Source organism: Hylobates moloch, unplaced genomic scaffold, assembly GCF_009828535.3.
Source record: "Hylobates moloch isolate HMO894 unplaced genomic scaffold, HMol_V3 SCAFFOLD_3, whole genome shotgun sequence".
In the NCBI taxonomy this organism is placed as follows: domain Eukaryota; kingdom Metazoa; phylum Chordata; class Mammalia; order Primates; family Hylobatidae; genus Hylobates; species Hylobates moloch.
Window position 1 is genome coordinate 49,732,450 of NW_026652278.1, and position 24,705 is coordinate 49,757,154.

The 24,705-nt window shown below is 37.0% G+C and overlaps 1 protein-coding gene across 2 annotated transcripts in view; it reads right to left on the reverse strand.

Moving 5' to 3' along the window:
- The window catches only part of PCDH15 (protocadherin related 15), a 1,777,335-nt gene that overhangs the window by 164,838 nt on the left and 1,587,792 nt on the right, over positions 1–24,705 (reverse strand). For both annotated transcript variants that reach the window (XM_058436255.1, XM_058436254.1), the window contains 2 exons: positions 2,985–3,125; positions 1,004–1,116 (listed from right to left, as the gene is read on the reverse strand). In XM_058436255.1, the coding sequence (XP_058292238.1) occupies positions 1,004–1,116; positions 2,985–3,125 (254 nt within the window). The remainder of the gene's footprint in view (positions 1–1,003; positions 1,117–2,984; positions 3,126–24,705) is intronic.

Consider the following 24,705-nt stretch of genomic DNA (forward strand, 5'->3'; position numbering starts at 1 on the left):
TCACGCCTGTAATCCCAGCACTTCGGGAGGCTGAGGCAGGTGGATCAGGAGGTGAGGAGATCAAGACCATCCTGGCTAATGCGGTGAAACCCCACCTCTACTAAAAATACAAAAAATTAGCCAGGCATGGTGGTGGGCGCCTGTAGTCCTAGCTACTCGGGAGGCTGAGGCAGGAGAATGGCGTAAACCTAGGAGGTGGAGCTTGCAGTGAGCCGAGATTATATCACTGCACTCCAGCCTGGGCAACAGGGCAAGACTCCATCTCAAAAAAAAAAAAAAAAAAAAAAGAACAGAATTTTCTGTCGTTTAAGCCACCCAGTTCATGGTATTTTGTTATGGCTGCCTCAGTTGACTAAAACAGTATATATACTAACCATAAACTGTAATATATAATATTGGTGTATATGCATATAGTGTATATATATATAAATGTATATGTATTATATATGTGTATATATACACACACATATATACAAATTTATGTATACACACAGTATATATACACACAGTACATTTAGATATATATACACACTATATATATACATACTATATATACACACACTATATATTTACACACACAAACGTACACACATACATACATACACACTGATTAGATGGAAAATATGATTGCAGATTACATGCCAAAATTGGAAATTGAATGAAGTGTTCTACCTGGCAATAATGAGAAACTAAAGATCTATTTCTTACCATTCAAATCATTAATTAGAATTGAAACCTCAAAATATAATGTTGTATTTTAATAAGTTTGCATTAATTTTTTAAAAAGTATCCGTTATTCATTAAATCATTACTAAAACATTTTTATACTAAATTGTCATATTAACTATTTAAAAATTTTAAATATATTTTATATTAATTTCGAAACGCCTAAACCAAAATTGGAAGTCTACTCATAAATTCATATTACATCAATTTTGAGAGACTCCTTTCAAAAAATGCCCTAAACATTTCATGTATTTCAAAATCGGACAGAAATCAATACCTATATTCCTCCTGTGTGAAGCGTGGGATCTCACCAGGATGTAAGACAAGAATTTTCACTGTGGCACTGCTGGACATCACAGGCTCCCCATCATCAAAAGCAACCACCACCAACTTAAAAAGCAATAAAAATTCATGTTAAAGATTATAAGTAAGAACAACGTAACAGCATAATTTTTATATGTATGTTTTTACTTATTGGATTCCCTGGTTCCAGAAGGGGGAGCAATGATCATTTCCTCACTGCCTACCACGTGGCAGAGACTATGCTAGAATATACCACGTTCTCACTTAATCTTTACAATAATTCAGCCAGATAAATGTTATTGTTTTCACTTGCCAGATAAGAATACTCAGAGAAGTAACTAACTTTATGATTAAAAAACAACTACCAGTAAAACAAGTATATTATACTATATCTCTCCAATTAAAAACTCATTTCTGTAATTCCACTAGGGCCCACAGTAAATACACATGATTTTATAGCACCAATACACTTATTTAAAAAGTGTTAAATTCAGACACATAAAAAGCTAATTAGCTTGCTCAAAAAAGAAATTAATTTTCCTAGTGAATTTGTTGTTTTTGAGATTATAGGGCAGAAATACTTTAGAGGATAAAATTGGAAATCTTTATAGTTTAACATTCTTTGGTATACTATCTCTTAAAAACAAATTAAAAGGCCAAGTTCATTCGGTATAGCAGAAATTGTTCAAATGATGAAAATTAAGAAAAAGCTTCAGTGTTGAGATGTGATGCCTGATATTATTTATTACTGCAGTAGGATTTATAATTATTTTCTTTAATAACCTATATTACATCAAAGTAATTCTATGTTTAAGACACGTTAAATACTTTCATAACTATGTGCTTCCCTGGAATATAAATTCTTTTGGAAGCTGCAGGTTAATAATGTAAACTAATTCAACCTAGATCACAGAAGACCGTAACCAAGGATCATCCTGAGAGCCACAACTGACCTTTGGGTTAATGCTAATTTACAAACTGATCAGCTGTTCCAAACAGCGATAAAATCATTAGAGACATAGTGCTCACTGATCCTTACGTGGTTAACTGAGAAAGCTATTTCCCTACTGTAGAGTCAGAGACTTTATTCACAGTGACAAAAATTATTCTAAGTAACTATTAAAAATGGAAATGTTCAAACACTTATAATGCAAATTATTGTTTTAATACCTTGACAGGTAGAGACAGGCATTATTTTGTCAAATATATTTTTAAATATGTAAAAAACAAAAGAGGGAATATATTCTGTTTCATTAGTATTTGAAGAAAAGTAAAATTTGACAAAAAAATCAAATAGATATAGATATTTTCCTAGATATATGCAAAGATTAATATAACAACAATCAGTGTTGAGTGGTATCAGGAAAATGGATACTCTCAGGAAAGATGAAGAATGCACAGAAAGGGGTATTTTTTTCAAATTTTCTAGGGTTATAATATATCAAGAGTACTTATCTTAAAAAAGTGAGTAAGGGAAAAATGATATTCATACAAGTAGTTGCATGATAGCATTTATTGTAACAAAAAATGGAAAGTCTAGTTATAAAGTAACTCAGTATTATATTAAAAAGAAAACCATAATGTTATACTCATATAGTAAAATACTATGAAACCACTAAAATAATAGCATTAATGTCACTTTAATGTTGAATTTAAAAACCAGTATGTATAAGACTATGTGATTTGAAAAACATATATTTATATATTTGTGTTTGTATGAAACGTCATCATGAGGATAGAGATCAAAACGCAAATTATAGCTATTTCCAAGATGTGAGATACCAAGTGGTTTTCTTTTTACTATTTTGTAAGTTTCTAAGAGAAAAAAAATGTAATTTAAAAAAAATTAAAAAGGAGAAAAATTGAAAGAAAAAAATGTGCTGTCATCTGTTAAGCCAAATTCTCTATCAGAAATTAAACATCAAATAGACTACATAATGAAAAGAGACACTGACCTTAAAAATTGTTGTAGGTTCTTCATTAAGATTGACTCGTGTTATTACTCTTCCAGAATCTTCTTCCACATCAAAAATACTGGCAGGGTAAGGAAACTGGACATCATCTACTCTATACCTCACACGACTTGCAGGTAATCCCTAAAATAAAATTATTATTAATTTGCTGTTACCAAGTTAAAACAAAGTGTAATGATAATATTAAATGGAACTTTAAAATTCATGATCTTTTAGAAGTGAAAATCATATTTCCATATTTTCATTCTTTCAGGGTTGAAACGTAGCCAGATCATTATTTCTTTATGATAACTCAATCTGAATCAATGAAGTATCTCTACTACAGGTTATTTTAAAATGATTTATATAAGAGAAAAATTAATGGTTGCTTTGGGCATCTTCTCTACCACTTTCCTTTAAATATGTGAATTACATCTTCCTCCTAAAACACCCAATATCTCCTTTTTTAAATTCAGAGACAGGGTCTTGCTTTGTTGCCCAGGCTGGAGTGCAGTGGCATCACCATAGTTCCCTATAACTTCAAAACTTCTGGTTTCAAGTGTTCCTATCCCACTTTAGCCTCCCAAGTAGCTGGGAATACAGGTGTGTGCCACCATGCTTGGCTAATTTGAAAGGACTGTGGTGAAGTGCAGGAATGGGCATGAAAGCTAAAAAAACAAAAATTATTTACCATCTACACTGTGTTGATTACCATGCTAGATATTTCTATACATCATTAAATTAATGCTCAATCTTTTAAGATGACATTAATAATGAAGATGATAGTAATAATGGTAAGTTAATGACGCTAACAATTGCTAGATGCTTACCACTTGCCAGAACCACATTAAAGATGACGTATGTGTACTCTGTTACCCATTTTAGAGCTAAGGAACTTGTGGCTTACAATAAGTTAAAGAGTGCTGAAATATGGCCGGGCGCGGTGGCTCACGCTTGTAATCTCAGCACTTTGGGAGGCCGAGGCGGGCGGATCACGAGGTCAGGAGATCGAGACCACGGTGAAACCTCGTCTCTACTAAAAATACAAAAAAATTCGCCGGGCGTAGTGGCGGGCGCCTGTAGTCCCAGCTACTCGGAGAGTCTGAGGCAGGAGAATGGCGTGAACCTGGGAGGCGGAGCTTGCAGTGAGCCGAGAGCGCGCCACTGCACTCCAGCCGGCGGGGCGAAAGAGAGAGACTCTGTCTCACAAAAAAAAAAAAAAAAAAAAAAGAGAGCTGAAATATTCCAGAGATAGGCCAAGATAAGTTGGAACACCAAACAAAGACACTTTTAAAGAAAACAATTAAAATTTGCATTAAAATTTGATAAGTTTTTAAAAGAATCAAAGTGATTATAAAGGAACAGTCAAAATTTTGCTGGCTGCCCTCACTTATATTAGGTTTCAGATTGGTTTCCTTTGGAACTATATAGGGTGACATTGAGGTGGGCACTATAACATTTACAGTGCTTAGGCCTTGTAAATTTCTTAAGACCTAGAAGTCAAATAAATATCTTGAGCAGGGAACTAGTATGTGGTAAAGTTTGACTTCAAACCTAAACACTAAATTACAACATTAACTTCTTCAGAGAAAGAAACACTTCTATGTGGCATTATTCTGATGCAGAAGAAGTAAGAACATTACCCCCACAAGGTGTTCATTTGGCTGAACTTGACTCTTTGGTGTAAAAACAGTTCTGAGAACATTGCTTTTTATATTTCCATTTTCTTCAAGACTGTCCTTGAAAATAATCTGTTGCTCATGTTGGTTCCTGAATTAGTTGGGCTATGAGATAAATATGAGTCTTCAGGATTTGTATAATTCCCTATTTTCTGTTAGTTCAGTCCTTTCATATACTACACATCACCACTGATCACTGTCTCCTTGAATATATTCTTAATTTAACCTTTTTCCACTCTTCTGCCTTTTCTCCTTCCCATCTGGTGCTCTGTGTCAGACTCTTTGCTTGTTCCCACTCTTTCTGGCTACTAAATGTTGGAGTTTTCCAAGGCTCTGTTTCAAGAATTTCTATATTTTCCACTTCTACTCTCAGCCCCTGGAACCTCTTCCAGTCTGATAGCTTCAAATATCTTCTATTTGTTCATAAATACCAAATTTTAATATCTGGCTAAAGTCTGAACCTTTTAAGTCCAAACTACTACATACAATTGTCCACAGATATGCTATTTTCTTTTTTTTTTTTGAGACGGAGTCTCGCTCTGTCACCCAGGCTGGAGTGCAGTGGCGCGATCTCGGCTCACTGCAAGCTCCGCCTCCTGGGTTCACGCCATTCTCCTGCCTCAGCCTCTCCGAGTAGCTGGGACTACAGGCGCCCGCCACCTCGCCCGGCTAATTTTTTGTATTTTTAGTAGAGACAGGGTTTCACCGTGGTCTCGATCTCCTGACCTCGTGATCCGCCCACCTCTGCCTCCCAAAGTGCTGGGATTACAAGCGTGAGCCACCGCGCCCGGCTTCAGATATGCTATTTTCAAATAAACATATTCAAAACCAGAATAATGATTTCATCTCCCAAATTTATAACTCTTCCACTATAGATAATGGCTCTACCTTTTACTAAGATGTTCTATCTGAAAGCGTAGGGATAATCATTGATCCTTAAGCCCCATAGCCAAATCATCATCACATCCTGCCAATACCTCAATGAATATAGGCCCTAATGTCTTCTCATATCCTCTGTATTTTCTGTAGTCGACTCTTAACTGACTTTCTGCTTCTATTCTATTAAAATTATCTCATGACTCCTGCTTAAACCCCTTCAATGATTTTGCATCACACACACACAAAATAAACACAAAGTTGTTAGTATGGGCAATCTGATCCTAAAAACATCTCATTTTTGCCTACTCATCTGATTTCACCTTGCTCATTCCTCTTTCACACATTTTCCTTGTTCCTTTCTCCTTATCTTTGCCAAGGCAATAGTCCTTTACCAGGAAAATAAGGTGGCAATACAATACACTCATCTCTCAGATTTTTGGCTAATAAATTTACCCTCCTCTTCTCTTGGCATTCTCTAATACTCCCTTTAAATTATCTCCTTTCAGCAACCCTGTCTGAAATTATAGCATATATTCTATATATTTACTTCTTTACTGTTTGTCTCTCACGTAAGAATACAAGCTGCATTAGGGTAGGGACTCTAGCTGAGTACCTTGAATGTTACCTGACCCTTATATGTACTTAAGGAGTATTTGACTGAATGCATAAATAAGTGAATGGATAACCACACATCGAGGGTGCCCAGACACTTCAACTGATATCTAAAGTATTCATATATTTCAAGGTTTGGGAAATAGAGAACATTGAATAAATCTTGAAAGCATGTCAGGCAACTGTCAGTTCTGGGATAATATTTTTATATAAACCACTGATTTCACCTAGTGGTGGATGGTCAGTTCACCCACTGAAGAAGTATAGAAACAAGGGCACACATTTTTTTAAAAAAACTTTTGCCTATTTGGACAGAATCAGACTTATTATAATCATATATAATGGCTAACCTTGTATATGATTTGCTTGTGAAAGAGTGGGGGTTTAGCAGAACACATCGTAGGACTTGGGGCACAGTGTCATGCAATGTCAGCAACTTTGCTTGCATTTGAATAATAATGATAATAACAAGAGTTGTTAGCTATCAGTTTAAGTATTTTACTATGTATCAGACTATATGTATTACATGCATTTTCATACCTACGATAAGTGCAGAAGTTGGTATCAATAGTACCTAATTTTCTTTCTTTTTTTTTTTTTTTTTTTTTGAGACGGAGTCTCATACTCTCGCCCAGGCTGGAGTGCAGTTGTGCAATCTCCGCTCACTGCAACCTCCACCTCCCGGGTTCAAGTGATTCTCCTGAGTCAGCCTCTCAGGCAGCTGGGACTACAGTAGCCTGCCACCATGCCCAGCTAATTTTTTCTATTTTTAGTAGAGATGGGGTTTCACTATGTTGGCCAGCCTGGTCTTGAACTCCTGACCTCATGATCCACTCTCCTTGGCCACCCAAAGGGCTGGGATTACAGGCGTAAGCCACCGTGCTCGGCCCTACTACCTATATTTTTAAAATAATAAAATCTAGGCTTTAAGAATTATCGTTTGAAATTTCCTTAGCTGGAAAATAGCAAAGTTATTACTTGAACAAACTTAGCTCACACTAAAACAGAAGTCTTTTAAAATCAAATCCACTTAACATTTTTCAGTACTATCTTAAAGGCAATAGTCCTCTACCAGGATAATAAGGTGCCAATATAAGTGAGCAAAATTACTTGGCAAAGATACGATAGAATTTGATGACCTAGTAAATCTTGCCTTAGAACACTTTTTAAGAGGTTATGCAGCACATAATCCAAGTCACCTCCAGAACAGGAGGTCAATGATGAAAGAGCATAATTATAGCACCAACTGTTTCAAGAACAAATTTTTAGAGTTTTTGCTAGCATGAGGACCCATTCAGTCTACGGTACAGTGACTAAAATTACTTATGACAATCACAGATTGGCTCTCAAAAACATAAAATAAGTTAATTATACTTGGAATCTTCTTTTAGCCAGCATATTTGTGATGCATATGGAATTATGCCTGTAATTGATAAAATGAAAAAACATGCTGGTATTATGGACTGTTATCTCTCAGATGCCTAAAATAGTTTGCTATCCAGAACATCGTAGAACTTCCTGGATGATTTTTACAGATAAGATTGTATGTATATAAATATGAAAATATGACTAAAATAGTTTGCTATCCAGAAAATCTTAGAACTTCCTAGATGATTTTTACAGATAAGATTGTATGTATACAAATATGAACATACATGGTAATAGTGACTATATCAATAAACTTTTTATTTTAAGATTGCAATTATTCTATAGATTACCACACCATCATGAAAGTGTGGCCCTGATAGGACTCAGCCTGCAAGAAACATTTTGATTCTTTTATCACCCTTGTTATCAAAGCAGCACATTTTATTTTATATCACATATTATAACTATACTAAATAACTAAAATGATATAGACTTTCCTTTCAAAATATTTAAAAGTTTTTTTCTCTCTCTGTCCTTTCCTACTATCTTCCTTCCCTTCTTCCCTTCTTTTTGCTTTCCCTTCCTCCCTCCTTTCCTTTCTTTACTTCTTTTCAAAGTCTTTTTAAAATAGTTGTATAATTAAGCTATATAATAGGTAAAGGTAATTAGCTTTGGGAAACAGCTCTAATTCCTAACATTATTTCTGGGAAATTTACAACATGAATCAAGTCAAATTCATTGTTTTAAGAAATTATAAAAATAGCTGTGGCTTTAATCTTGGAAAAAATTGTCATTTTGAAACCCAGAATTTTAAGTACTCTAAAAAAAAAGGTATAAACTTGATCAACTAAAATTACTAATTAGCATTTATTAAGTATCTTTTAATACTTGATTCTACTAAAATATAATAGATATGATCAAAGTATTCTAATGTATAAAACTCACTCTTATTAGTTATGTTTTAAAAATTAAAATAATATAGTAAATGAGTTTACAAATGATATATTTTAATAATTATGATATATGTGACATACATATTTAAATTATCATTCACATATATATACATATGTATATATATTTTAAAGACAGGATCTTGTGTTGTCACCCAGGCTGATGCGCAGTGGCATGATTATAGCTCACTGCAGCTCACGCAATCTTTCTGCCTCAGCCTCCCAAGAGGCTTGATATGGTTTGACTTTGACAAAACATGGGCTCATGCAATCTTTCTGCCTCAGCCTCCCAAGAGGCTTGATATGGTTTGGCTTTGTCCCCACCCAAATTTCATCTTGAATTGCAGTTCTCATAATCCCCATGTGTTGTTGGAGGGACCTGGTGGGAGGTAACTTAAACATGGGGGCAGTTACCCTCATGCTGTTCTTGGGACAATGAGTGACTTCTCATGAAATCTGATGGTTTTATAAAGGGCTTTTTCTCCCTTTTGCTTGGCATTTCTCCTTGCTGCTGCCATGTGAAGAAGGATGTGTTTGCTTCCGCTTCCACCATGATTGTAAGTTTCCTAAGGTCTCCCCAGCCCTCTGGAACTGGGAGTCAATTAAACCTCTCTCCTTTAAAAACTACCCAGTCTTGGAGAGTTCTTTATAGCCATGTGAGAACAGATTAATACATAGCTGGAACTACAGGGGCATGCCATCATGCTGAACTAATTATTTTTAATTATTTGTAGAGATGGGGGTTTCTTTATGTTGCCCAGGTTGGTCCAGAACTCCTGGCCTCAGGTGTTCTTTTCAATTTGTTCTCCCAAAGCATTAGCATTACAGGTATAAACCACTGCACTTGGCCTAGATAAACATTAAATTTCCAAATATTTGCTTTTATTTTAAATTATATTAGGAATAGACAAATGTCTCTTTTATATATTCCCAATAAGTTAATATTCTTTCAATTAAATACTTCAAATAATCATATTTATTTTTTAAAGTAAACTATAGAAACCATTTAAAATCAATGTGAAAATTTTTAAATATTAATTTCTACTTCATTCATGATAATGTAGTATGTATATTCTACTGTACCTCTCTATGTATAGCTGTGTATATGTCAAGTGGAATTCTTTGGACCATGAATAATGATAAAAGCTATCTTTTTACAAGTAAATCAATATTTGGAGGAGGTTCCAAGATGGCCAAATAGTAACAGCTCCAGTCTACAGCTCTCAGCATGAGGGACGCAGAAGATGGGTGATTTCTGCATTTCCAACTGAGGTACTGGGTTCATCTCGGGGCTTGTCGGACAGTGGGTGCAGCCCATGGAGCAGGGCAGGGCATTGCCTCACCCGGGAAGCACAAGGGATCGTGGAATTCCCTTTCCTAGACAAGGGAAGCCATGACAGAGGGTACCTGGAAAATCGGGACACTCCCACTCTAATACTGTGCTTTTCCAATGGTCTTAGCAAACGGCCCACCAGGAGATTATAACCTATGCCTGCTTCGGAGGGTCTCATGCCCATGGAGCCTCAGTCGCTGCTAGAACAGTGTGAGATCGAACTGCAAGGCGGCAGTGAGGCTAGGGGTGGGGCATCCGCCATTGCTGAGGCTTGAGTAGGTAAACAAAGCAGCCAGGAAGCTCGAACTGGGTGGAGCCCACCTCAGCTCAAGGAGGCCTGCCTGCCTCTGCAGACTCCACCTCTGGGGGCAGGGCATAGCTGAACAAAAGGCAGCAGAAACTTCTGCAGACTTCAACATCCCTGTCTGACAGCTTTGAAGAGAGTAGTGCTTCTCCCAGCACAGAGTTTGAGATCTAAAAACGGACAGACTGCCTCCTCAAGTGGGTCCCTGACCCCCAACTAGCCTAACTGGGAGACACATCCCAGTAGGGGCCGACTGACACCGCATACAGCCGGGCACCACTCTGAGACATAGCTTCCAGAGGACAGATCAGGCAGCAACATTTGCCATTCTGTAATATTTGCTGTTCTGCAGCCTCCGCTGGTGATACCCAGGCAAACAGGGTCTGGAGTAGACCTCCAGCAAACTCCAACAGTCCTGCAGCTGAGGGTCCTTACTGTTAGAAGGAAAACTAACAAACAGAAAGGACATCCACACCAAAACCCCACCTGTACGTCACCATCATCAAATACCAAAGGTAGATAAAACCACAAAGATGGGGAGAAACTAGAGCAGAAAAGCTGAAAATTCTAAAAATCAGAGCACCTATTCTCTTCCAAAGAAACACAGCTCCTTGCTAGCAATGGAACAAAGCTGGATGGAGAATGACATTGAGGAGTTGAGAGAAGAAGGCTTCAGACCATCAGTAATAACAAACTTCTGTGAGCTAAAGGAGGATGTTTGAACCCATCACAAAGAAGCTAAAAACCTTGAAAAAAGATTAGACAAATGGCTAACTAGAGTAAACAGTGTAGAGAAGACCTTAAATGACCTGATGGAGCTGAAAACCATGGCACGAGAACTATGTGTGGCATGCACAAGCTTCAGTAGCCAATTTGATCAAGTGGAAGAAAGGGTATCAGTGATTGAAGATCAAAGGAATGAAATGAAGCAAGAAGAGAAGTTTAGAGAAAAGAGAATAAAAAGAAAAAAACAAAGCCTCCAAGAAATATGGGACTATGTGAAAAGACGAAATCTATGTCTGATTGGTGTACCTGAAAGTGACGGGGAGAATGGAACCAAGTTGGAAAACACTCTGTCGGATATTATCTAGGAGAAGTTCCCCAATCTAGCAAGGCAGGCCAACACTCAAATTCAGGAAATAGAGAGAATGCCACAAAGATACTCCTTGAGAAGAGCAACCCCAAGACACATGATTGTCAGATTCACCAAAGTTGAAATGAAGGAAAAAATGTTAATGGCAGCCAGAGAGAAAGGTCTGGTTACCCACAAAGGGAAGCCCATCAGACTAAAAGCAGATCTCTAAGCAGATACTGTACAAGTCAGAAGAGAGTGGGGGCCAATACTCAACATTCTTAAAGAAAAGAATTTTCAACCCAGAATTTTATATCCAGCCAAACTAATCTTCATAAGTGAAGGAGAAATAAAATCCTTTACAGACAAACAAATGCTGAGAGATTTTGTTACCACCAGGCATGCCTTACAAGAGCTCCTAAAAGGAAGCACTAAACATGGAAAGGAACAAGCAGTACCAGCCACTGCAAAAACATGCCAAATTGTAAAGACCACTGATGCCAGGAAGAAACTGGATCAACTAACAAGCAAAATAACCAGCTAATATCATAATGACAGGATCGAATTCACACACAACAATATTAACTTTAAATGTAAATGGACTGAATGCTGCAATTAAAAGAGACAGACTGGCAAACTGGATAAAGAATCAAGACCCATCAGTGTGCTGTATTCAAAAGACCCATCTTATGTGCAGAGACACACATTGGCTCAAAATAAAGGGATGGAGGAAGATCTACCAAGCAAATGGAAAACAAAAAAAAAGCAGGGGTTGCAATCCTAGTCTCTGATAAAACAGACTTTAAACCAACAAAGATCAGAAGAGACAAAGAGGCCATTACATAATGGCCTAAATATATATGCACCCAATACAGGAGCACCCAGATTCATAAAGCAAGTCCTTAGAGACCTACAAAGACACTTAGACTCCCACACAATAATAATGGGAGACTTTAACACCTTCAGTTCTGCTCTGAAGAACTGAAGGAGACAGAGCAACAAAAAACTCTTCAAAAAAATCAATGAATCCAGGAGCTGGTTTTTTTAAACGATCAACAAAATTGACAGACTGCTAGCAGGGCTAATAAAGAAGAAAATAGAGAAGAATCAAACAGATGCAATAAAAAATGATAAAGGGGATATCACCACCGATCCCACAGAAATACAAACTACCATCAGAGAATACTATAAACACCTCTATGCAAATAAACTAGAAAGTCTAGAAGAAATGGATGAATTCCTGGACACATACACCCTCCCAAGACTAAACCAGGAAGAAGTTGAATTCCTGAATAGACCAATAACAGGCTCTGAAATTGAGGCAATAATCAATAGCCTACCAATCAAAAAAAGTCCAGGACCAGATGGATTCACAGCCGAACTCTACCAGAGGTACAAAGCGGAGCTGGTACTATTCCTTCTGAAACTATTCCAATCAATAGAAAAAGAGGGAATCCTCCCTAACTCATTTTATGAGGCCAGCGTCATCCTGATACCAAAGATTGGCAGAGACACAACAAAAAAAGAGAATTTAAACCAATATCCCTTATGAACATCAATGCGAAAATCCTCAATAAAATACTGGAAAACCAAATCCAGTAGCACATCAAAAAGCTTATCCACCACGATCAAGTTGGCTTCATCCCTGGGATGTAAGGCTGGTTCAATATACACAAATCAATAAATATAATCCATCATATAAACAGAACCAAAGACAAAAACCACATGGTTATCTCAATAGATGCAGAAAAGACCTTTGACAAAATTCAACAGCGCTTCATTCTAAAAACTCTCAATAAACTAGGCATTGATGGGATGTATCTTAAAATAATAAAAGTTATTTGTGACAAACCCACAGCCAAAATCATACTGAATGGGCAAAAACTGGAAGCATTCCCTTTGAAAACTGGCACAAGATAGGGATGCCCTCCCTCACCACTCCTTTTCAACACAGTGTTTGAAGTTCTGGCTAGGGCAATCAGGCAGGAGAAAGAAATAAACGGCATTCAATTATGAAAAGAGGAAGTCAAATTGTCCCTGACATGATTGTATATTTAGACAACCCCATTGTCTCAGCCCAAAATCTCCTTAAGCTGATAAGCAACTTCAGCAAAGTCTCAGCATACAAAATCAATGTGCAAAAATCACAAGTATTCCTATACGTCAATAACAGACAGAGAGCCAAATCATGAGTGAGCTCACATTCACAATTGCTTCAAAGAGAATAAAATACCTAGGAATCCAGCTTACAGGGGACGTGAAGGACCTCTTCAAGGAGAACTACAAACCACTGCCCAATGAAATAAAAGAGAACACAAACAAATGGAAGAATATTCCATGCCCATGGATAGGAAGAATCAATATCATGAACATGGTCATACTGCCCAAGGTAATTTGTAGATTCAACGCCATCCCCATCAAGCTACCAATAACTTTCTTCACTGAATTGGAAAAAACTACTTTAAAGTTCATATGGAACCAAAAAAGAGCCTGCCATTGCCAAGAAAATCCTAAGCCAAAAGAACAAAGCTGGAGGCATCACACTACCTGACTTCAAACTATACTACAAGGCTACAGTAACCAACACAGTATGGTACTGGTACCAAAACAGAGATATAGACCAATGGAACAGAACAGAGCCCTCAGAAATCATACCACACATCTACAACCATCTGATCTTTGATGAATCTGACAAAAACAAAAAAGGGAAAGCATTCCCTATTTAATAAATGATGCTGGAAAAACTGGCTAGCCATATGTAGAAAGCTGAAACTGGATCCCTTCTTACACCTTATACAAAAATTAATTCAAGATGGATTAAAGACTTACATGTGAGACCTAAAACCATAAAAACTCTAGAAAAAAACCTAGGCAATACCATTCAGGACACAGGCATGGGCAAAGACTTCATGACTAAAACACCAAAAGCAATGGCAACAAAAGCCAAAATTGACAAATGGGATCTAATTAAACTAAAGAGCTTCTGCACAGCAAAAGAAACTACCATCAGAATGAACAGGCAACCTGCGGAATGGAAGAAAATTTTTACAGTCTACCCATCTGACAAAGGGCTAATATCCAGAATCTATAAAGAACTTAAACAAATTTACAAGAATAAATCAAAAAACCGCATCAAAAAGTGGACAAAGGATTTGAACAGACACTTTTCAAAAGAAGATATTTATGCAGCCAACAGACACATGAAAAAAATGCTCATCATCATTGGCCATCAGAGAAATGCAAATCAAAACCAGAATGAGATACCATCTCACACCAGTTAGAATGGCGATCATTAAAAAGTCAGGAAACAACAGGTGCTGGAGAGGATGTGGAGAAATAGGAACACTTTTACACTGTTGGTGGGACTGTAAACTAGTTCAACCATTGTGGAAGATAGTGTGGCGATTCCTCAAGGATCTAGAACTAGAAATACCATTTGACCCAGCCATCCCATTACTGGGCATATATCCAAAGGATTATAAATCATGCTGCTATAAAGACACTTGCGCACATATGTTTATTGTGGCACTATTCACAATAGCAAAGACTTGGAACCAACCCAAATGTCCATCAATGATAGACCGGATTAAGAAAATGTGGCACATATACACCATGGAATACTATGCAGCCATAAAAAAGGATGAGCTCCTCTCCTTTGTAGGGACATGGATGAAGCTGGAAACCACCATTCTGAGCAAAGTATTGCAAGGACAGATAACCAAATACCACATGTTTTCACTCATAGAGGGGAACTGAACAATGAGAACACTTGGACACTGGGTGAGGAACATCACACACTGGGGCCTGGCATGGGGTCGGTGGAGGGGGGAGGGATAGCATTAGGAGATATATCTAATGTAAATCTTGAGTTAGTGGGTGCAGCACACCAACATGGCACATGTATACATATGTAGCAACCCTGCACGTTGTGCACATGTACCCTAGAAATTAAAGTATATTAAAAATAAATTAATTAAAAAACAAATCAATATTTAAAATTGTGTTACTATGGCAATAGATTTCTATATCATTTTGAAAATTGTGATAATATTGCTTTAATATGAACACTAAAAGCAGTATACAGAATTACTTTCTTAAAGTTCTTACTGACCAGTACATTATTTCTTTGGTTCCATACTCTCATCAATCAAATGTAGTGTTCTCTATTTAGGTTTAGAAAAATCTTGAGGTCATTAATTATTTCCCTGTATTCACAAAGTATTAACACTAGACCACAGCATTTAAATAGATTTTTAAAAGATTTTTAGAAAAAAAAAATCATAGCCATTGTTCCTTCACTGGTGAAGACAGAATGAGATTTGGTTTCAACAAATACTTAGATATGAGGAAGAGCCTTTCTAATTGGTGAAGTAAGAGTCTCCTTCAGAAGGATACATGTATTTTATAAATAAAACATTCAAAATAGGAGCATGCTATTACAGGAAGCTTAAGAAATCAAAATGAGCTGAAAACGTTGCCAACATAGAATAATAACTGAATTTAATGACAATTTATTTATATATTTTTTATTTGTTTATTTTACTTTATTTTTCTTGAGACAGAGTTTCACTCTGTCGTCCGGGCTGGAAGGCAGTGGCGTGATCTCGGCTCACTGCAACCTCCGCCTCCCAGGCTCAAATGATTCTCATTCCTTAGCCTACCAAGTAGCTGAGATTACAGGGTAGCACCATGCCTGGCTAATTTTTGCATTTTTAGAAGAGACAGGGTTTCACCATGATCACTAGGCTGCTCTCAAACTCCTGAGCTCAAGTGATCCACCCACCTTGGCCTCCCAGAGTGTTGGGATTACAGGCATCAACCACCACATCCAGCCAGAAATTAAACACAACTTAAAACAAATCTGTAAGGGCTTTTTGTTTTCCATTAGATAAAACATATTTAACTTTAAAGATCACTATCATACAACTAAGTAATAATATACTTATTTATGTAAGATATATTTGTAAGAGAAATTTAAAAATTGTCTAAAATATTAGAAATTAAAAATTTTATAAATTATTTACTATCACTCGTCATGATCATATGTTTTATTTCTATTTATTTGTGAAATACAGCATTTTATAAGTCCTTGTTTATATGAAAACTGTCTAAAGGTTTGATAGTTAATCACTCTGTCTTTCCTGGAACACTCTTTATATGGGTTATAGACTATCATATTCCACACTACTGGCTGCCTTAGTGATCACTCTTCATTCTTCTATTTAGCTGATTCGTTTACCTCTTCACAACTTTCAAGTGATGGCGACCACAGGTGCCTCTGCCCTTTTTCTTATTTTTTTTTTTAATTTCAACTTTTATTTTAGGTTTTGCAGTACATGTGCAAGTCTGTTACATGATGTTTCATAATGCTGAGGTTTGGGGTACAACTGATCCAGTCATCGAGGTAGTGAGCATAGTACTCAATAGGCAGTTTTTCAGCCCTTGCTCCCCTCCTTCCCCCACCTCCTCTAATAGTCTCCAGTATCTATTGTTCCCATCTTTATGTCCAGGTGTACCCAATGTTTAGCTCCCACTTATAAGTGAAAACATGCAGTATTTGGTTTTCTGTTCCTGCATTAATTCACTTGGTATAATTGTTTCCAGCTGCATCAATGTTGCTGCAAATGGCATACCTTCATGCTTTTTTATGTTTGCATAGTATTCCATGGTGCATAGGTAACGCATTTTCTTTATCCAATCCACCACTGATGGACACTCAGATTGATTCCATGTCTTAGCTATTGTGAAAAGTGCTGTGATGAACATATAAGTGCATGTGTCTTTTTGGTAGAGCAACTTATTTTTCTTTGGTTATATACCCAGTAATGGAATTGCTAGGTCAAATGATAATTCCGTTTTAGGTTAATTGAGAAATCTCCAAACTGCTTTCCACAGTGGCCGAATTAATTTACATTCCCACCAACAATGAATAAGTGTTTTTTTTTCCTCCATAACTTCACCAGCATCTGTTATTTTTTTGACTTTTTAATAATCAATCCTCTGACTGGTGTGCGGTGGTATTTTACTGTGGTTTTGATTTGCATTTCTCTGATTATTAGTGATGAACATTTTTTCATATGTTTGTTAGTTGCTTGTATGTTTTCTTTTGAGAAGTGTCTGTTCACGTCCTCTGATTTTTAATGGGGAGTTTGTTTTTTGCTTGTCGAATTAGGTTCTTTATAGATGCTGGATATTAGACCTTTGTCAGATGCATAGTTCATAAACACTTTCTCCTATTCTATAGATTGTCTGTTTACTTTGTTGATAGTCTCTTTGCTGGGCCAAAGCTCTTTAGTTTAATTAGTTCCCTCTCATCAACTTTTGTTTTTGTTGTAATTGCTTTTGGTGACTGAGTCATAACTTTTGTGCCAAGAGCAATGTTTAGAATGATATTTCTTAGGTTTCCTTCTAGGGTTTTTATAGTTTTATGTCTTCAATTTAAGTAATTGATTCATATCAAAAAAAAATTTTGTATGTGGTTGAAGGAAGGGCCTAGTTTCATTCTTCTGCATATGGCTAGCCAGTACACCAGCACCATTCATTGAATAGGCAATTTTTTTCCATAGTTTGTTTTTGTAAGTTTTGTCACATGTCAGATGGTTGTAGGTATGTGACTTTATTTCTGAGAACTCTATTCTGTTCCACTGGTCTATGTGTTTGTTTTTGTGCCAGTACCATGTTGTTTTGATTAGTGTAGCCTTGTATTAATAATATAGTTTGATATAGGGTAGTGTGATGCTTCTAGCTTTATTCTTTTTGCTTTGCTCATATGATTTATAGTACCATGCTTAACCCTAGGTGATGTGGGGTCATTCATTCATTCATTCATTTAACACGTTCACTGAATAGAAATTACTGAGTTATAAGAGTATAAAAAATGAAAAAGCTCACAAGGAGATGGAGTTCATCTCACATCCCCTTCTTCTGAATGTTCTTTAGAAATAATTCATCCATACTGACCTTATCAGACACCAGCCTCCTTCCTACCTCAAGGCTTTTCCATTTGCTTTTGTCTTTGCCTGTAACACTCTTGCATTATTATCCTCTTTTAACATTCTGGTCTCAAATGACACCAACTCCTCTGCATATACCTATCCATAAACTACTCTATCATTATTGTCTTTATAGCACATATTCTTATGTGAAATTTTGTTACATATTTACTTGTGTATGGTTTTGCAGTCTGTCTCTGTCCATCATCTGTAAGCTCCATTTGAGTAGATTTTTTTTCTGATTTGCCATTATTTAAGAGGGCAATAATAATTTGTTAAATGAATACTACAACTGATTTCAATTGTCCCATAGAGCTGATATTTATGGTGTCTTTTAAATACACATAGAAATTAACCTTCCTAGTCTTAAAATTTGAGAGAGCTACATTTGTTTTATCTGAGTTCTTTTCTAAGGACACCAACCATCGGGCCTCCCAGAGAGTATCAAGGAACTGAAACTTACTAGAGCACTGCATCTGGGCAATGAGATACAAGATCCCTCACTGTCATGACTGCCTAACTGACCACCTGTTTCCTGTTGACCAACTCCTCTATCTCTCTCGAATTCTTGTTTTCCTGCATGTAGTTACATTTCTTCTCTGCAATATAAACTCCTGATTTTAGTCAGGCCGGGAGATGGATTTGATACTAACCTCCCATTTCCTGGGCTGTAGCACCTGATTAAAGCCAACCCTGGCAATGCTTTTTGTCTCAGTTATCAGCTTTCTGTGCAGTGAGCAACAGGACCTAGACCAAGGGGGTCCAATCTTTTAGCTTCCTTGGGCCACATTGGAAGAAGAATTATCTTGAGCCACACATATGATACACTAACACTAATGATAGCTGAAAGCTTTAAAAAAATCACAAACAAATCTCATAATGTTTTAAGACAGTTTATGAATTTGTGTTGGGCTGCACTGAAAGCTCTCCTTGGCTGCATGTGCCCTATGGGCCATGAGTTCGACAAGCTTGATCCTAGACCAAACCCCTGGCATTTCAGTAACACTTATGTGTGTGTGTATCATGAGCTGCCAAGATGTATAATACATGGGGATTGTGGGAAAAACAGTTCAAGATAAGATTTGGGTGGGGAAACAGCCAAACCACATCATTCCACCCTGGCCCCTTTCAAATCTCATGTCCTCACATTTCAAAAGACAATCATGCCTTCCCAACAGTCCTCCAAAGTCTTAACTCATTCCAGCATTAATCCAAATGTCCAAGTCCAAACTCTTTTCTGAGACACAGCAAGTACCTTTCGCTTATGAGCCTGTAAAATCAAAAGCATTGTTACTTCCTAGATACAATGGGAGTATAGACTTTGGTAAATACACCCGTTCCAAATAAGAGAAATTAGCTAAAATGAAGGGGCTACAGGCCCCATGCATGTCTAAAATCCAGTGGGGAAGTTAAATCTTAAAGCTCCCAAATGATCTTCTTTCACTCCATATCATATCCAGGTCTCACTGATGCTAGAAGTGTGCTGCCATGGCCTTGGGCAGCACCACCCTTACGGATTTGCAGGGTATAGCCCCCTCTTGGCTGCTTTCATGGCTGGCATTGAATGCCTGCATCTTTTCCAGGCACATAGAGCAAAGTGTCGGTGGATTTACCATTCTGGGGACTCGAGGACAGTGGCTGTCTTCTCACAGCTCCACTAGGCAGTGCACCAGTGGGGACTCTGCATGGGGGCTCCCACCACACATTTCGCTTCTGTACTTCCCTAGCAGAGATTCTCCATGAGAGTTCTGCCCCTGCAGCACACCTCTGCCTGGACATCCAGGCATTTCCATACATCCTCTGAAATTTAGGCAGAGGTTCCTAAACCTCAAGTACTGTCTTTTCTACACCCACCGGACCAACACCACATGGAAGCTGCCAAGGATTGAGAATTGCATCTTCTGAAGCAATGGCCTGAACTGTACCTTGGCCTATTTTAGCCATGTCTGGAGTGGCTAGGATGCAGGGAACCAAGTCCTGAGGCTACACACAGCAGGGGGTTCCCTGGACCCAGACCAGGCAACCATTTTTCCCTCTTAGGCCTCTGGGTGATGGGAGGGGATGCTGTGAATGTCTCTGACATGTCCTGCAGACATTTTCTCCGTTGTCATGGTAACATTTGCCTCCCCGTTACTTATGCAAATTTCTGCTGCCAACTGGAATTCCTCTCCAGAAAACGGGTTTTCTTTTCTACTGCATTATCAGGCTGTAAATTTTTCAGGCTTGTATGCTCTGCTTCCCCTTGAACACTTTGCTACTTAGAAATTTCTTCCACCAGGTACCCTAAGTCATCTCTCTCAAGTTCAATGTTCCACAGATATCTAGAGCGGGGGGCAAAATGCCACCAGTCTCTTTGCATAGAAAGTGTGACCTTTACTTCAGTTCCCAACAAGTTCCTCACCTCCATCTGAGACCAGCTCAGCCTAGACTTTATTGTCCATATCACTTTCAGCAGTTTGTTCAAAGCCATTCAACAAATCTCTATGAAGTTCCAAACTTTCCCACATCTTCTTGTCTTCTTCTGAGCCCTCCAAACTGTTCCAACCTCTGCCTGTTACCCAGTTCCACAGTCACTTCCACATTTTCAGGTGCCTTACTTTACAGCAGTGCCGCTCTACCTGGTATCAATTTACTGTATTAATCTATTCTCACACTGCTATGGGGACATACCAGATACTGGGTAATTTATAAAGTAAATAAGTTTAATTAACTCATAGTTCTGCAGGGCTGGGGAAGCCCCAGGAAACTTACAATCATGGCAGAAACCTACAAGACATCCTTCTTCACAGGGTGACAGCAAAGAGAAGTGCAGAGTGAAGTAAGGGAAAAATCCCTTATAAAACCATCAGATTTTGTGAGAACTCACTCACTATCATGAGAAGGGCACGGAAGTAACCACCCCCATGATTCAATTGTCTCCCACCGGGTCTCTCCCACTACATGTGAAGATTTTGGGAACTACAGTTCAAGATGAGATTTGGGTGAGGACACAGCAAAACCATATCGCCCTCTAAGAATTTATTTATCTAAGAATGTGGATACATCGTTGGCAAGTTTTCAATTTATAACCCATAAATATCTGTTAATTTTCTCATTGACAGCTTCTCATATTCGTCTCTCAAGATACTGGGCAAGGATGAGAAACAGAGGTATGCTTTTGTACTTATGACTTCACGATTGGACAGGTTGGAGAGACAAAATGCACACATAAAAACACAATTATTTCCCAACATTTCTGATTAAAACTGTGAAAAGGAAACGTGGTGCTATTAAACGGAGGTGCTACAACTGGAGAACAGATCTTAAGATTTATAGTAAACTAGACTTTATAACTCACTGCAGACACTCACAAATCAATCACAAAACATACAAACACTCACAAATCAATCACAAAACATATAAAATGTATTTACTTCATAGAGCGTATAGTAATTGGGTTACATGTAGAGTCTAATTTAGTATATCATTTGAGTATTAAAATGATAAACTAGGCCAGGTGCAGTGGCTCACGCCTGTAATCCCAGCACTTTGGGAGGCTGAGGTGTGTGGATCACCTGAGGTCAAGAGTTCAACACCAGCCTGGCCAACATGGTGAAACTCCATCTCTACTACAAATACAAAAAATTTAGCCTGGCATTGTGGCAGGCACCTGTAATCCAAGCTACTTGAGAGGCTGAGGTAGGAGAATTGCTAGAACTCTGGGGCTGGAGGTTGCAGTGAACCGAGATCACACCACTACACACCAGCCTGGGTGACAGAGTAAGACTCCAACTCAAAAAAAAAAAAAAAAAAAAAAAAAAAAAAAATTTAATTTTATTAGGATTTTGAACAAGGGGTAAAAGTAGACATATATCAGTAGGAAGTCACAAAAATTAAAGCTGTCTTTTAACCAAAAAGTCTTCCTAATTTTTGTTAAGAACATTATTAAAATATGTATATTTTAAAAATGTGTGGGATTCTAAAGGCCCTATCAGCATATTTTCATGAAAACTTTCTTCTCAAATATTACAATGCCATGGATGACATCAGAATTACTTCAAGAGTTTAGGTATTAATATCCTAAAGTTTACAGTTGATGAGGATGTAAGCACTGTACCAAACTAGAGGCAAAGTTGTGTTTTTCCATCACTCTGGAAGTGAGGAGAAAGAGGAGGAAAAATTAACTAACATCAATGTGCTTCACATAAGCTAAGTGTGTCATTCTCCATCAAGCCCAAACAATAATCCAGCAAAATAGGTCTTCTTATTCCTATATGATTACAAGGTTTAAAGAAGTTAATTAACTGCTGTACAATATAATTTTTATGAGTTAAACAAAAAACTAGTGACATTAGTCAATAATTTTCATATACTCTAGAGATGTTCACCAAACCTAAGGGCACTCAGGAAGAACATGATTTATGACATCTATTATAAAGGAATCAATTTTTTTTTGGTTCATGATTTAGACATATTTCTAAATATGATTGGGGGTAGTATGTAACTTATTTAAATATTATGTGGTTTCCAAAATATGTAACAAATGATATAAGCTTTGTGATGTCCTTTTATCTGATAAATTTGAAATGTGTAAAATTCAATAATTATGAGTATGCATATTTATTCATATCTGTATTAACATGAATAACACATGGCAGACAAATCTTGCATTGGTGATGCTCACATTAGATTTTTAAAATCAAAATGTGATATAATTCTACACAATAATAGGGTGAGAATAATTAATATGACAGAATAAATGTAAATCTACACCAAGAAAATAGAATAATAAGATTTCAATAATTTTCTTCATTATTCAGCACATTTTCTACTTTTGATTTCTATTCTTATAGTGTGTGTTAAACACAATATGTTTCAACTTAGTTATCATGAGAATACAATTAATTACTACAGGATGTAATTGCATACCTGTATGAAAGATGTTTCAAACTTGAAAACTTAGGCAATTTCAATGAGAATATAATGGATCAAAATAATTAGGTTCTTAATATCAGGGGAAATCTTGATTTAGTCATTTTTCTTAAACACATAATTATCAAGAAATTACTTATTCAGGCTCACATTGTTTTCTTCATAATTTCTTCATAATTATAGCAATCACATTGTATCAGGGAATACTAAACTTATTATTATCATTAAAAACAAACATTAAGTAATTTGTTTTCAAGAACACAAAAATTTTACCCCAACATGGTTTCCAAAATTCTTTTTCCCAAAGTCTTTGAGGCAACTACTCTGATTTATTTTGTAACAGTACAATTCACAAAATCTCCCAAGTATGATTTAACATCAGGAATTACTATAAAGTGGTTTGTGTGTGTGTGTGTGTGTGTATACATATATATATATATATATGTACACAGACACACACATATATATATATGTATGTATATAGATATATATATACACACAAATATATGTATATATATATATATATATATTGCAGGCATGTCACTTAGTCATATTTTAGTGAATTTAACTGGATGTCAAGGTATCCTTAAAGGACAAAAGAGAAAAAAAAAAAAACAGCAGGTGAAACTCTTCATGTAACCACTGAGAAAGTCCTCTGCTTTTTTTACTTCTTCCTCCCTCTTCCCTATTTTTAACACCTGGAATGACCAATATGTTTTGACAACATGTTGGCAAGTTCCTTATGCAGTTTGACACTTAATATAAGGTGTTTGTATAGTTCAGTTTCTACAGATAGGATATTGACACAATATTTGCTTTAAGGCTATTTACCACTAAATGTTTTGGGAACTGTGCTTTTCAAAGGTAAACATAACTCGACCCTTAAAGGTATCAAACAACACATTCCTTGTAAAATTCATTTATTTAAACACAGTTGTTAAGTTTATGAAGTTGACATTTGGCACACCTTCAGACTTTCCTAACACAAAAAATTCATGTAGCAAAAGGAACTTAGAGATGAACCTTATCTGAGCTAGTAATTAGTGACTCTATATTCTATGGCTTAAATTCTTAATGCTGTCTTCACAATCTACCAGACTAAGCAGGATCCGACTTAGGTTTCCCTCTCCATCCTCCTGAAAAAAAAATGGGCTTGGTTTTTGAAACTTACTGTTCTTCCGCATACTACAGGGCCTGATTCTTTTGTTACATGACTTTATCTTCAGACCTCAGCTCAGAATCACTTCTAGAACCTTCCTTGACTCTCTAGATACAATCATGCTCCCTCTTATCTGGTTTCACAGAACCCTAAACATTTCGAAGTACTTTTTTTTTTTCTTGTCTTTTTTTTTTTTTTTTTTTTTTTTTTTGAGGCAGAGTCTCGCTCTGTCCCCCAGGCTGGAGTGCAGTGGTGCAATCTCTGCTCACTGCAAGTTCCACCTCCTGGGTTCACGCCATTCTCCTGCCTCAGCCTCCCAAGTAACTGGGACTACAGGCGCCCACCACCATGCTTGGCTAATTTTTTGTATATTTTAGTAGAGATGGGGTTTCACCAGGTTAGCCAGGATGGTCTTGATCTCCTGACCTCGTGATCTGCCCACCTTGGCCTCCCAAAGTGCTGGGA